The sequence below is a fragment of the Lissotriton vulgaris genome, chromosome 3_1, assembly GCF_964263255.1.
Source record: "Lissotriton vulgaris chromosome 3_1, aLisVul1.2, whole genome shotgun sequence".
Classification (NCBI taxonomy): Eukaryota; Metazoa; Chordata; class Amphibia; order Caudata; family Salamandridae; genus Lissotriton; species Lissotriton vulgaris.
Window position 1 is genome coordinate 1,354,620,449 of NC_141689.1, and position 13,579 is coordinate 1,354,634,027.

The 13,579-nt window shown below is 43.7% G+C and overlaps 1 protein-coding gene across 1 annotated transcript in view; it reads left to right on the forward strand.

Moving 5' to 3' along the window:
* DNAH6 (dynein axonemal heavy chain 6) overlaps window positions 1-13,579 on the forward strand; it is a 2,460,712-nt gene that overhangs the window by 1,693,925 nt on the left and 753,208 nt on the right. The window contains exon 52 of the mRNA XM_086961829.1: window positions 3,175-3,436. Coding sequence (XP_086817955.1) covers window positions 3,175-3,436 — 262 coding nt within the window. The remainder of the gene's footprint in view (window positions 1-3,174; window positions 3,437-13,579) is intronic.

Sequence of the window (13,579 nt, forward strand, 5' to 3'; positions counted from 1 at the left end):
GTAACAAAGCGGCAGGCCCAGATGGCTTCTCAGCTCCCTTCTACAAGGCATTTGGTGGGTCCCTTCAATCAACTTTATTAAAAGTATTCAATACCATAGCCAGAGAGGGACGTACATCTAAACCAATGAGAGAAGCCAATAATAATGTCATATGAAGGGAAGGATCATCTTTTACCAAAAAATGTTAGGCCACTTTCAATGATCAATGTGGACTGTAAAATTATATGCAAAAGTACTGGCCATGAGATTGAATGAGGTTCTCCCTAAATTAATTAAATTCCCAGGTTGGTTTTCTCAAACATCGAATGCTTATGATAACACTCGGCTATTGTGTCACATACTTGAGCAGGCAAGGATGAAGCCTGACCCATCTACAGCCATCCCCCTGGACGCAGAAAAAGCGTTTGACAGGGTGTCGTGGTCATTCTTGAGACACTGCATGCTGTTCTTTAATCTAGGTAGTTCATACATCAACATGGTTAGGGCTATGTATTCAGATCCTACCTCCTGCATAGCGATCAATTGAACTCACTTGGATGCCTTCATACTAGAGCAGGAAACCAGGCAGGGTTGCCGTCTCTCCTCCTCCCTATTTCTGCTAGCTCTGGAGCCACTAATTCAAGGCATTAAGCGTAATAACGAAATAAAAAGAGTAATTTTGGGGATTCTAAAGTGAAATTAGCCCCGTATGCGGATGATATCCACATAGTCACGGGGGACCCGAGTTCTTGCGTTAAGGCCCTGATGCATACCATAGAAATATACTCAACCCATTCCGGTTATAAGCTAAACCGAGACAAATCCGAAGTTAAGCCCCTGAACATCCACTATACCGGGGAGGTACTGGGAGACTCGGGCCTTGCATGGCAGCCGGGATTTATCAAATATCTGGGGATAGAATTTGGTAGCACTATTTTAGAGTCTCTCCAACAAAATAAAGCTAACACCCTGGGGAAAATCAAATATCTCCTCGATGCATTGTCCCCAAGATTCATCACATGGTGGGGTAGGATTGAGACCATCAAGATGATGATCACGCCATTAGTGAACTATTTAATCACCATGCTCTCCCTCATACTGTCAGAGGACTTCCACCGCAAGTTGGACATCCTGATCTCAATTTTTTTATGGCAAGGGAAAAGGGCCAGAATTAGTCTGAAAAAACTCAGATTAGACAATGCCATGGGGGGGGGGGGGGGGGGGGGGGGTCAACCTAGCAGACTTTAAACTTTATCAAACAGCATTCCTAGCAAAGCAGGGTTCAGATTATCGGAGGAGTATACCCCAACCTGGCTAGAAATTGAAAAATCATTGCTTAAAAACCTTCCCCCAGCAGCCCTTCTTACCTCAAACTTCACCAACGTCAGTTGCTCAAAATCCATATTTAAAAACACAAAGTCTGCACTATTGAAAGTGGATAAAAAAAATTAGACACCAGCATTGGACGATCTAATCTTGAGTCTTTTTGGGGCAACCATAATATTTTATATAAAGGGAACACACTACATAAGGAAACCTGGATTGATAGAGGTATCTTTTTTCCATAATAACTGTTCGACTCAGCATACCCCTTAACGTTCAAAGACATACAGGCTAGATATAACCTGGTCCCCTCGGAGTTCTACAATTTCTTAAAAATAAAGGCAGCATTGACAAAAGCTAAACTACTGCCCTTACCCCCTTCCCTACCACAAAAAGTGGCGAGAATAAATAGATTAGGGCATCAGGTCTCTTGGATCTACAAATTAATCTGCCTAAAACAATCTGCCCTCAATAAGAAGCTTATATCCTTCTGGGATTCACACTCCTCTTCCCTGATGTCTGAGGATGACTGGTCCAAAACATGGAGCTCTGTCTCGCGGAATAAAATTTCACCAGTCCTTTCCCAGACAAAATTCTGGCTCCTTCATAAGGCCTACTGGACACCAGCCCGTTCGCATTTACACAAGATTTGCGAAGACCCTAACTGCTGGAAATGTAGAGATGATAAAGGTGACCTAGCCCATCTACTACTATTCTGCAGATGTGTGGAACCTTTTTGGGACAGGGTTTTTAGCTTTATCTCTAAGCTATTCTCACGCTCCCTCAAAAGGGAACTATCCACACTGACATTTGGCTTTCTCAGGGTAGAATCAATGAACGAAAAGGATAGAGCACTTCTAGACCTACTCCTGACAGCAGCGGTTAAGATCATATTAACCAATTGGAAAGACACTCGAAAAGCGTCTTACAAGTGTTGGTTAAACTGGGTCTCCAACCTAAGGGGTGCTGATAACATTGCTCTCCAGAACTCACCATGGAACCCCCCCTTAGGCACATGTGGGATAGCCTCTATCTATATTTCAATTCATTTAAACCACCATGAAACCCAAATCCCGGAGGCTTGACTAACTAGTCCCCTAAATGAGACGCTCTCACACTAGATCGCTGTACTACATAGTAGGTAAATACTGTCCTTGTATATTTTAGCTCAATAGATGCATACCGGTAGTTGTATATTCTGTATTATTGTATTCTTTTTATTTCCGCTTCACAGGATATGTTTTGTATATTACTGTACTATAGAGGTTTATTTAAGGTGGCTCCTACAGCCCTACGTCTACTCTAACAAAATGTATGACATGTAACTTGGACTGCAAATCCTAGATTGTCATGTTCCACCTCAAACTCAACCATCAATGTATTGTCTTTATTGATTTCATATTGGTTAGATGCTTATGTCCTTATTGTATGTGCTTATTATGTGTTTTGATTTTTCTGAAAACAACCAATAGGAAATTCTTGAAATCCAAAACTGATATTTCTCAAAATGTCCAAGTCCCCAAAGAATCTACCTCTTAATGAAGCAGGTAAAATAAAGCAACTGTATTATCTGCCTGGCATGGTGCTTAGTGGAGGCCAGGTCTGGTGGCTTAGAGTACTAATGTATCTACCTCAGGAATCTATGGGTTGACCACATGGTCACACATTCAGATACTGGATTGTTCACTCACCCTTTAGCCTTCTGAGGCCGATACATTGAGTACAGTGAGTACCATTGCATTGGGTAGTAGTAAACACCTGTCAAAAGTGCTAGGAAACTCCTCAGGGTAAACATGTTCTCTACAAATATGCCTGTTATGTTATCTGCTTTAACATATCGATCTGTGAATCTCCTTTTTGTTTATTCCATAGACCTGACTGGGCAACAGCAAAGCAGCTTCTGGGAGATGGTAGTTTCCTCAAAAGACTTTTTGAGTATGACAAAGAAAATATAAAACCTCAGATATTGCAGAAGCTACAAAAATATATTAATAATCCAGATTTTGTTCCAGAAAAAGTTGAAAAAGTGTCAAAAGCATGTAAATCTATGTGCATGTGGGTGAGAGCCATGGATTTGTATTCCAGAGTTGTAAAAGAAGTCGAGCCAAAGAGACAAAAGCTTGCTGCTGCACAGGTATGGTAATTTATCACAGATGTTATATACCTTTAATTAGAGGAGGTACATTATGCCAATATTGTTATCTGAGTCTGATGCTTTCCAACCTCTCTGGAATAGTTGACACAAGGATCAATGTCTATTTTGGCAAATCAGCTCATAGGTCAGCACTCTTGACTTGTATTATAAGTTACAGTATCTATTCATCATGATGGAAGTAAACCGGAATATGGGATTGCATAGAATAGCTGCAATGCTTGTACATGTGATATTTAATCCCAGATCCCAAGTGTTAGCATAGCTCTGAGCCTATTCTCCATATAGCCCTGAAACAGTAGACTTGGTGGTCGATGTAATGGGGCATGGCAGACCACATATTAGAAAAGTTCTCTAGAATCTATAGTTTGAAGTCATTGCAGACTTTTTCCCCTGCAATGGCTACTTTAATGGAATTCCGTCACAATCCATTCAGGTGTCTGCAGTGTCTCCCCAAATAGGGAGTACATTGCCACTACTAGAGATGCTAAGAGTTTTTACTCAGCTCATTAGGAATATATGAATTTGCATTTCATGATTTGATTATTTTTCATGAAATACTACAATGTTCACATGGTGGTCTACAAATGTGCTGATGCTTCAAAAAATGTTGCCAGAAAAGTCACCAGAGCCAAGCAGCAATATAACATAATTTCAGGTGCCATTAACAAAGAACTGATAAAAATGCTCTAGGATGCCCCGCCTTTGGCAATCCGTGGTATGCCGCCCTCAAAATATAGAATTAAGATAGAGTGTCAGAACACAGGGGAGCATAGATAGAATATCTTCAGATTTTTGCTAAATCTCACTTCCGCAAATTGGGTACTTACATCCCTAACAGACCCATTAGACTCTCTTGGCATGATCTGGAGTTTGGTGGGCGGGCACTTCATCACAAGCATCACAGATATCCCATATGCTTTATTACAAGTGTTTTAGGATATAATGCACTTCTAATAAGGTGCACAAAATATCTGTCACATTTGTGATGGAGTAACGTGTTGGCCAAAGTTTAGATCAGGTCTCCTGCCTGTAATTTGTGTATGCAGATCTCCATTTCAGGTGCTTCTTCTTACTTTCCCTTTCTTTGTTCTATGAACTTGTACTCTTTGTGCATAGGAAATAACACTTTACAGTGCATTAATTTGCTCTTAAGATGGTTTCCTTTAGCAATGTGGCAGTGTGGGTGAGGACTGAAATGTTTCAGTCTGTGGAATATCATCTTGAATTTAATTATTGATAGGTAACTGTGAACAACAATGATGTTTTTCACCAAGGTTTTCCGAGGTTTTGATGGTAAAACTGAAGTTATATTTAATGGATGCCTTCCTTTTCATTCCCCCCTTCTCTCATCAGCTGTGCAAGGTAGGAGAGGCATGGGGCAGCTTTACAACTTATGGCTTCACCTCTTTAAGCCTCCTGTCCCTTCTTAATTCTGGTGCCCCGACACCAACCTAACCACCCTTTTTGTCATGGCAGGCTTCCCTAACCCAAAGATTGGAATAGCCTACCTGCTATTCCATCACCCCCCATACACCCTCAAGATTACCCATCCTTGCCCTTCTCAAATGTTGAAAAAGTCTTATTTGATGTCCTACCCCACATTGACCACCATGAGAATTCGCTCTCCCCTCCCCAAAAAATAGTGTTCTACCATCTGATCCACACTACCTTCTCTTTAAAGAAGCACCTGTAATCTAAATAATACCTGATACCCATGTCTATTACCATTAAATCCTTCCCTCACCTTCATTCCCAAAGCTGCACTCATTAATGTCAATGGTGCAGAGAGCCTCTTGAAGAGCCATATCTGATAGAGACATTTAGCCGCAGAATCCTTAACTTTGAATTCTCTCCAGGCACTAATCTGGATCCGGAATTTTTTCAGCAAAACCTCCACGCGCTGGTGGACGACGTTGTACGGCTCCGCTGTGATGTTATCTCTGATATGACATCAGTGGAGCCATATAAGTCCCATCTAGCACGCAGATGTCAGTTTTCTTCTTTTCTGCGCTGTAACGCGGGTCTTGAGAAGTGATTCCTCAGGTTGTTTTATCCAGACCTACTTTGACACCTGTTTCAATGGAACAGTGTGCCCTTGTCTGATATCAAAAGGTTTCAAACCTTTTGGGTCTTGTAACCGACATATGTTGGTGACGGACCGCATGCAATTTGTGTGTGGTGTTTAGGAACACTAAGACGCTTTGGATAGTGGTTCCTGCCAGAAGTTAAAACCGAAGTTGTTGAAAGAGCAGCATTTAATATTGATGGCGGTGCGTGTATCACGATCCTCGGAGGCTTCCTAGCCTCTGCAGACCTGTAGCCAGAAAAATATTTTTAGGGGGGGCATGGCCCCCAGCTATGACCAAACATTAAAGTTTCACACTAAGAGTGTATTCTTTCCCAAGTATTTGTAGGGGAAATGTAGAGTATGTAAGATTTGAAATTGCACACTGCTTTTGGGTGCTTTTTCAAACAACAGAAATTCTATCTTGGTTGGGTTAAGCTTCAGTAGGTGCTGGGCGTCCAGGTTTGGATGATATGGAGGCAGTGTTTGAGGCACTAGATGTTAGAAGTAAAGGAGACTTTCAAGTTGAACTTTGTATTATCGGTGTGTTGAAGGCAGCTGAGAGGTTCAGCAATATCAGGAGACAGTGGTAACTTCATGTGGGATTAGGAGGGCATTGTTTACGACCAGTAAGGTAGTAGTCTCAATGCTCCATCATGATCTGAAGCCAGACTGGTAGTCCTAAATTGGTAAGTGGCTTCATTTTCAAGTGCAAGGCATTCACAAATGGTGACCATGCAATAGTAAATAAATGTAATTATGCGCAGACCCTTAGCTGGTCTTAAAGTCTCCTGGCCCTACACTGCATGAAGTGAGACTTAAAAACTTTCTGGCAGCTTTCTACCTGGAGGCCTGACAGACCGGGATCGCTGCCAGAGCTCCAGTCATTGATGCCAAATCTCCAATCTTGCTGGGATGTGAGGCAGTGTGCTCCCAACCCCCCTTCTGTCGGCCTCGACTTTGTGGTTTGTCCCATTGAAGGAGATATGACTTCTAGAAACATTTCTAAGTCTAACCTTAAGAGGGCTCCACCAGGCCCCATGCCAAACAACATCCAATGAACCATGAGTCCTTCCCAGGCATGGACTTCAAACTTCGTCCGCTCGCTTTCTTGCCTTTGTCAACAATCACACTGTGATTCCGCTCATAAGCAACCCACTGTCATCAAACACCACTTCAGATCCAGCTTGCCCCACCAACAACCCTTCAGAGACCACATTTTCACCATAAAACTTTTTAAGTCAAAAAGTAAACTTTCCACTGGCAGGTAACTGGTCCCTGTATCCGACCCACACTCCATCGCAAGCTTCCTTAACCTTTGATTTTGAACAGGTCTAACACAATTAGATGACTGCGATTGATGTTTATTCGTATCTCCAGGTCTATTTATTGGATTTTTATCGCTTTGGTATAGTCTTGTTTATAAAAATGTACCACATTTTCCTAAATTGGCATGAGATTTTTGTTTTGTTGTGTTTTCACTTTATTACTGTTTGAGTATTGCATATGTCTCTAAGTTAAGCCTGCCTGTTGTGTGCCAAGCTACCAGAGGGATAAGCATCGGTTTATGTAGTGACTCTAGTGGTTTATCCTGATAAGGCTTGTGATTATTTGAGGTGGGTTCTCACCCTCTCAAATAATACTTCAATTTCTTACAACAAGCAAAACTGGCAAACCAAAGCTGCATAGATGTTGTGAAATTCAATCATGGGCAGATATTCAAGGCACTGTCTTAGCAATGTTGGTTTAGACTGCCTCGTATACCCACCTCTGAAAGATGTTAATTGTGAATGATGCCACCAGATCTAAAAGAATGTGGGCACTTGACACAGCCAGCATACACCTCTCCTCTTAGTTTACCCGGATTCAACAGCGCTATCAGTCTATGGTGTGGAATAAAGTCTGCATGTACATGATGGAGGAGGCCATGCTGTGCTAAGAGATACTGATTTGATGCCAAGATACCCACTCTAACGCTTATGTTGAAAAGGGAAGGAGAGAAATAGTGTGGTAGTAGCAAAGGTCTATCGTATCAAGGGTTCATTTCTTCATTTTCCTTTCCTCTCCCAATTTCATTTATTTCCTACCCTCTTTGCCTGGTGACCTGTCACTTCCTTAACAGCATTGTGTTTGTTCTTCTCTCACAACTTGTTCTCTGCCGTCCATCACTGTGGTCCTTCAGCCCAGTCAAGTCAGTTTCTCACCAGATTACTTATGGCACTGTGATTGAGCGTATAGCTCAAAAGTGTGGGGGCATAGAAATCACATAAATATTTGCAACTGAATGTATAAGCAGGAACAAATAAGGTTTCTCTAATAGGGTGCGGGTTGACACAAGCAGCAGCATTTTAATCTTAACAGATATTTTGTTAAATCTGTTTCCATTTCACTTCATTTTAGACTTGGAGGAGCTGAGAGAAACCATTAAAAATCATACCTCTACTCAGCTTGATCCAATTTTATCTTATCACTACTTACACTTTTTGGCACTGCTTTTTTCAGTTGCCTATTTACATTTATTCTTTATCGGCAATACCAATTTGCTGATATTTGAGTCATAGGGTTCCCACAGTCCCCATTATATCTCTTCGACTGTGAAAGTCCTGTCTCCTGGGTAAGGAAAACCCATATGATGTAAAGAATGGCGGAACAGATCGGCAACTGAATGGAAAATTTCACCTACCCTCGAGGTTTTTCTTTCCCAGATCTATATGACCACGTATATTTGACTTAATTCAACTACACATAATGAAGTTCGTGGTTTCCACCTACTAGAAACTAACACTTGTCATGTCATTGGTTTTCTCTGAACAGAGCCTTCTCTCTTTTTCTCTGACTCCTAGATACTTGTTGTGTATTAAGGAAAATCCTAATATCCTTTGCCTGCTAAACGAAGTCAGACCAATGAATGCACGGACATCTTTCTGAGTGGAAGGCACTGGTGTGTCTAAAATTGCTTGAATGCGATCTGGTGTAGGTGCACAGCCCTCCTTAGACAGAAGGTGACCTAAATATGTTACCTTCGGTCTACAATATTGCAATTTCTTCTGTGACACGTTATGATGGTGCGATGCAAGGAAAGAAAGCAAAGACAAAGTACATTTTTCACATTGTTCAGGAGTATCGGCTGCCAACAATATGTCATCGACATATTGTATGAGAGCCACTCCTTCAGTTAAAGCAAAAGAATCAAGCTGTCTTTTCAGTGCTTGGCTGTAAATACTAGGACTCTCAGGGTACCCTTGAGGAATTCTACAAAATCTGTACAATCGATTATTCAAAGTGAAGCCGAACAAATATCGGCTCTCAGGATGAATAGGAATCAAAAAGAAAGCATTCTTCAGGTCAATCACATAAAATGTAGTTGCTGTCGGAGGAACCAAATTAAGAAGTGTCGTTATGTCAGAAACCACTGGGTATTGTGGTACTGCAATCTTGTTAACTTCTCGCAAATCAATAATGAATCTGTAAATCCTAGTGTCAGAATCTTTTTTCAAAATGGGAAGAATAGGACTGTTACAAATATTGTAAGGAACTTACCCCACAACCCCCACTTCAATTAGATCATGAACAATGTGTATAAGTGCTTCTTTGCCTTCCTGAGAAATTTTGTACTGAGGCAAGCGTGGCAATGAAGCGCCCTCCTTGACACTAATATGTACTGGCGGGTGCCGCATCGTCATTTGAGGCGTTCTGCTGTTCTACTGTTGTGCTTGGTAGCGGAGGCCTTTGGGGACTTTCAGACTCAGCACATTTCATCTGGCGGGGAACGTTGGCTGCGAGGAGATACGGCAGCTTCAGTGCAGGACTCTAAGTCCCAGGAGCACTTGGGCTAGTCACACACCTGGTCCTCTCCCTGAGTAACGCCCACCTCCCACGGACGCCTTATAGCACCTCGCCGCACCCGCTTCGCGGGTGCCGCATCGTCATTTGAGGCGTTCTGCTGTTCTACTGTTGTGCTTGCTAGCGGAGGCCTTTGGGGACTGTCAGACTCGGCACATTTCATCTGGCGGGGAACGTTGGCTGCGAGGAGATACGGCAGCTTCAGTGCAGGACTCTAAGTCCCAGGAGCACTTGGGCTAGTCACACACCTGGTCCTCTCCCTGAGTAACGCCCACCTCCCATTTACACCTTATAGCCACTCTCTTGTGCCGCTGCGCGGGAGCGTCCCGGGAGAAGCCCGGGACAAGGGCGGGACTGTCTGCGGCCGTCAGGGGCCGGAGGAGGCCGGGCTGGGCCACCCCCCTAACTTCACCTCTAATGCTTTTGTTTCCGTAAGTCTACTCACGCTGTCGTACAACTTTCCAATATTGTAGTTCAGGGGTTGTTGTAATACCAGAGTATAAAACTGCTGTATATGCCAATGACCACACGGTCAGGAAAGGGAAGGAGGGTAGGGGGGGTGCGTTAGTGGTACACTAGATCAGTTTATCACTCGAGCTTACTCGGTCCTTGAACATGAAATCGCTATTACTGAGCGACGCCTCTCCGTTGAACCACTGAACCGTAAGCGTTCTTCCTTGGGGCCATTAGCACTGGTCGCCTCCCCTGATAACGTAGAGGAGTGTATCGAAAGAGATACAACCGGCAATGTATTGGTTAGCTTGTGTAGTTCAGGGGCTAACGCAGAGAGGTCCGTAGTGCAGGGACCTCTAACCCAGACTGATCCCCTGAATTCATCACAGGTGGATACTTTAGACGGGGAACCTGCATCCCAGATAGAGCAAGTTGCTAAATCGCTCATACTCCAGCTACTTGAGAGGATAAAAGTATTATCTGAGAGGCTGGAGAGATTTGAACAAGCAACACTTGACAACTTTTTTTCCCTAAAAACATTAATAAAACTACAGGCATGAAATAGACAGGATGCTTCTGAAACGAAACAAAATCCCTTGAAAGATCCCACACCTCCACTTGTGCTGGTATCTCCACCCACTGTTGCAACCCCTGGGCCACCATCCGGAACTACTCCGGTAGCAACGGATTCCCTAACCCATAACACCCAGCCAGGCAGAAAATCCACTAATCTAACTCTAGCTAAAGGGGTTAACGAGCTTCCCCGAAACTCTTCTATGCAGGGCTGGGAAGCAGAAAATAGCCAAAGTAAAACAAATAGGCATCGTAAGGACTCACCTGTAATAGGAAAAAAGATCGGTATAGAAAACCCAGTTGAGCAAACCTTAAGTCATATTAATTTGCCTCCTGAATGCCTGCCTTATGTAGTTGTACTAACTGGAGTTCCACAGCTTAAGGCCGCCAAATTCAAATCTTATCATGAGCTTAAAAACAAAACTACACATAAGCTGAACAAGAATAGACCGCTCTCGAGCCAAATGGATGGTCAGGTTCTATTTGTAAGAAGGGTTAACTGGGTTGGCAACAGGACTAAGGACACTTTTGGGGACTGTATTCTTGTGAATTTCAGGGATGCATGTGTTGCGAGGTTTATATGTGATCAACAGTATGGCCGAGATTGGAATGGAATCGGCACCTATGATTTAAGCCACTTCCAATCGCAATCCGCCTACTCGCAACACACACAGAATCCCCATTATCCACCCTGGAGAGGGATGCAAGGTGGGGCTACTCACAATAATTTTACAGCTCCTGTGCTTAACAGATGTCCATATTTTTATGGGATAGAAAACGCATACTGACATGGGGAATTTTGTCCTCTTATATCGGTGGCTAATGCTGACGATAGGGCCTGGATTACTGTCAGTAGGATGACTGAAGACCAGCAAGGGTACCCACAAACTTCTAATAGTGTTCCTCTAACTAAAGATGCTAGCCGTAAGAATAGGCTAGCCACCAAACTAACAAATACTGAGAGCAAGAGTGGGGCCCATGAGGGTGGGCGTAATTGTAATGAGATTGAAACTAGGGAGGTAATAAGTGCCAATCAGGCTTCTCATGACGAACCTCACGAAACCAGCCCGATCTCATCAGATCAATCTTCCAGGCCGAAAAATGTTCCCAGGTTACAGGCCATTGCCCGCTACCCCCGATGCCTGAGCCTATTTCGACACAAAATAGTGCATACTCAGCTCAAACATATATATCGCAGGATTTAACTGCAGCTGATCACAGCTTAAAGATTCTTAGCTGGAACATAGCGGGCATTTCAAAGAAATTAGATCTGCCCGATTGGAATAATCTGGTTGAGATTCACAGGATTTGTATTTTCCATGAAACCTGGAGTATGGTGCCCCATCATAAGGTCGGCTATACTTCCTATTTTGTACCAGCAGTATCCCCACTTACAGGGAGAGGGCGCCCCTCGGGGGGGCTCTTAGTTTGGGTCAGTATTTCCCTGGGCTGTAGCATTAAGCAGATGCAATGCAATTCCCCCTGACATCTTAAGGCTTTTGGTCAGGGGTGACCGGAGAGGGAGAACACTGGAGATATTTAATATATATGCCCGAGGAACAAAAGGAGGAGCCTCATCCCCCACAGTCACACTTCTAGAAAATGAACTCAGGCAATGTCACCATGACATGCACGTCCTGGTCGCAGGGGACTTCAATTGTACATTCGAGCCCCTTGCGGCAGAGGACGTTCTAGACATCGCTGAAGATGATGCTAAGAGGGGAATTCCTACGTTATCTATCCATCCCATAAAGAGGTGGACGCAACTGGCCATACAGCTGAACACATTAGTCATGGAGTTCGGCTTGAGGGCCGCAAACGGCAGGACTGTTTCAGATCCAGCCGGGGCCCACACGTACAATAGGGTGAATCATTCCACAAGGATTGACTATATCCTCCTTGACTTTAAACTCTGGCATTTCGTGCAGGATATGGAAATACATCCAACGGTCGATAGTGGCCACAACCCACTCTCTTTGAGTTTACATTCTCTGTGGCCGTCTGTGTATGGGCCTGCGGCTACAGATAAAATAATGTCAACATTAGAAGTGTGTCCCTCTAACTGTGAGAGGCGCCTAAAATGGTGCAAAGTTGCTATAGACGAGGGGGAAGTCTGGGATATAGGGGCCTTATTGTTAGCGGCACTGACTGAGTTAGGCACGATTCCTGTGGACCAATATGATCCAATTAGGGTGTCGGTAATATTCCAAGACACCATTAAAGCGCTGGGGAACCTATTCCTAGTTCAAAGTAAAGGTGGGGCACAGAGGGGGCATCAAAAACCTAATGGCCATGATGGTCGGTACACAAAAAATTGCAGACATAAGAAATCCGCACTGGTAAAGGCAGTAAAGCGCAAATCCCAAGCGATGATACAGCTAGCCAGGAAAGAGTATAAGGCTACCGTATCAGAAGCGAAGAAGGAATGGGAGGAACAGTATTGGCAAGCACTAAAGGAGGCCAGCATTGGGAGGGATGCCGACCGCTTTTGGAATAATATAAGAACCAAGAATAGACCAGCATGTGACCATATACCATGCAATATAACAAGCCAAGCCTGGTTCGACCACTTCTCAAATCTCTATTCTAGTCCGCAGGGAGGCCAAAACGAACCAATTTCCCAAAATCTTTTAGTAACTTTGGGGGAACCTAATAGCTACCCCTTTACCGAAAAGGAAGTGGAAAATGCCATCAAGTGCATTGTACTGCATAAAGCACCAGGACCCGATGGTATCCCCGGAGACCTCCTTCGATCTGACCCGCCCAAATGGGGAAAGCTTATTTCTATCCTAATCAATGCCATCGATAATGGCGCCACAATTCCTGAGTCGTGGAAGGGGGCAGAGGTCGTCCCAATTTTTAAGAAGGGGCACAGAGACGACCCTGCCAATTACCGCCCAATAAGCCTGATAGACTCCACTCAAAAGGTTGTTGGGAAGGTGGTCCTTGAGAGGATTTTACTATGGGCTGATGACAATAAAATCCTTTTTGACTATCAAGCGGGATTTAGGGCTGGTACTCGGACCATAGAACAGGTATTTAGATTGTTACTTATCTATTGGAAGGTGGTTCTCATAGGCAAGGGCAGTCTTTACCTCGCATTCATCGATCTAAAGACTGCTTTTGACCTGGTGCCCCGGGAACGTTTATGGGGAGTGTGGTCTGAAATGGGGATCCCCCCGAATATC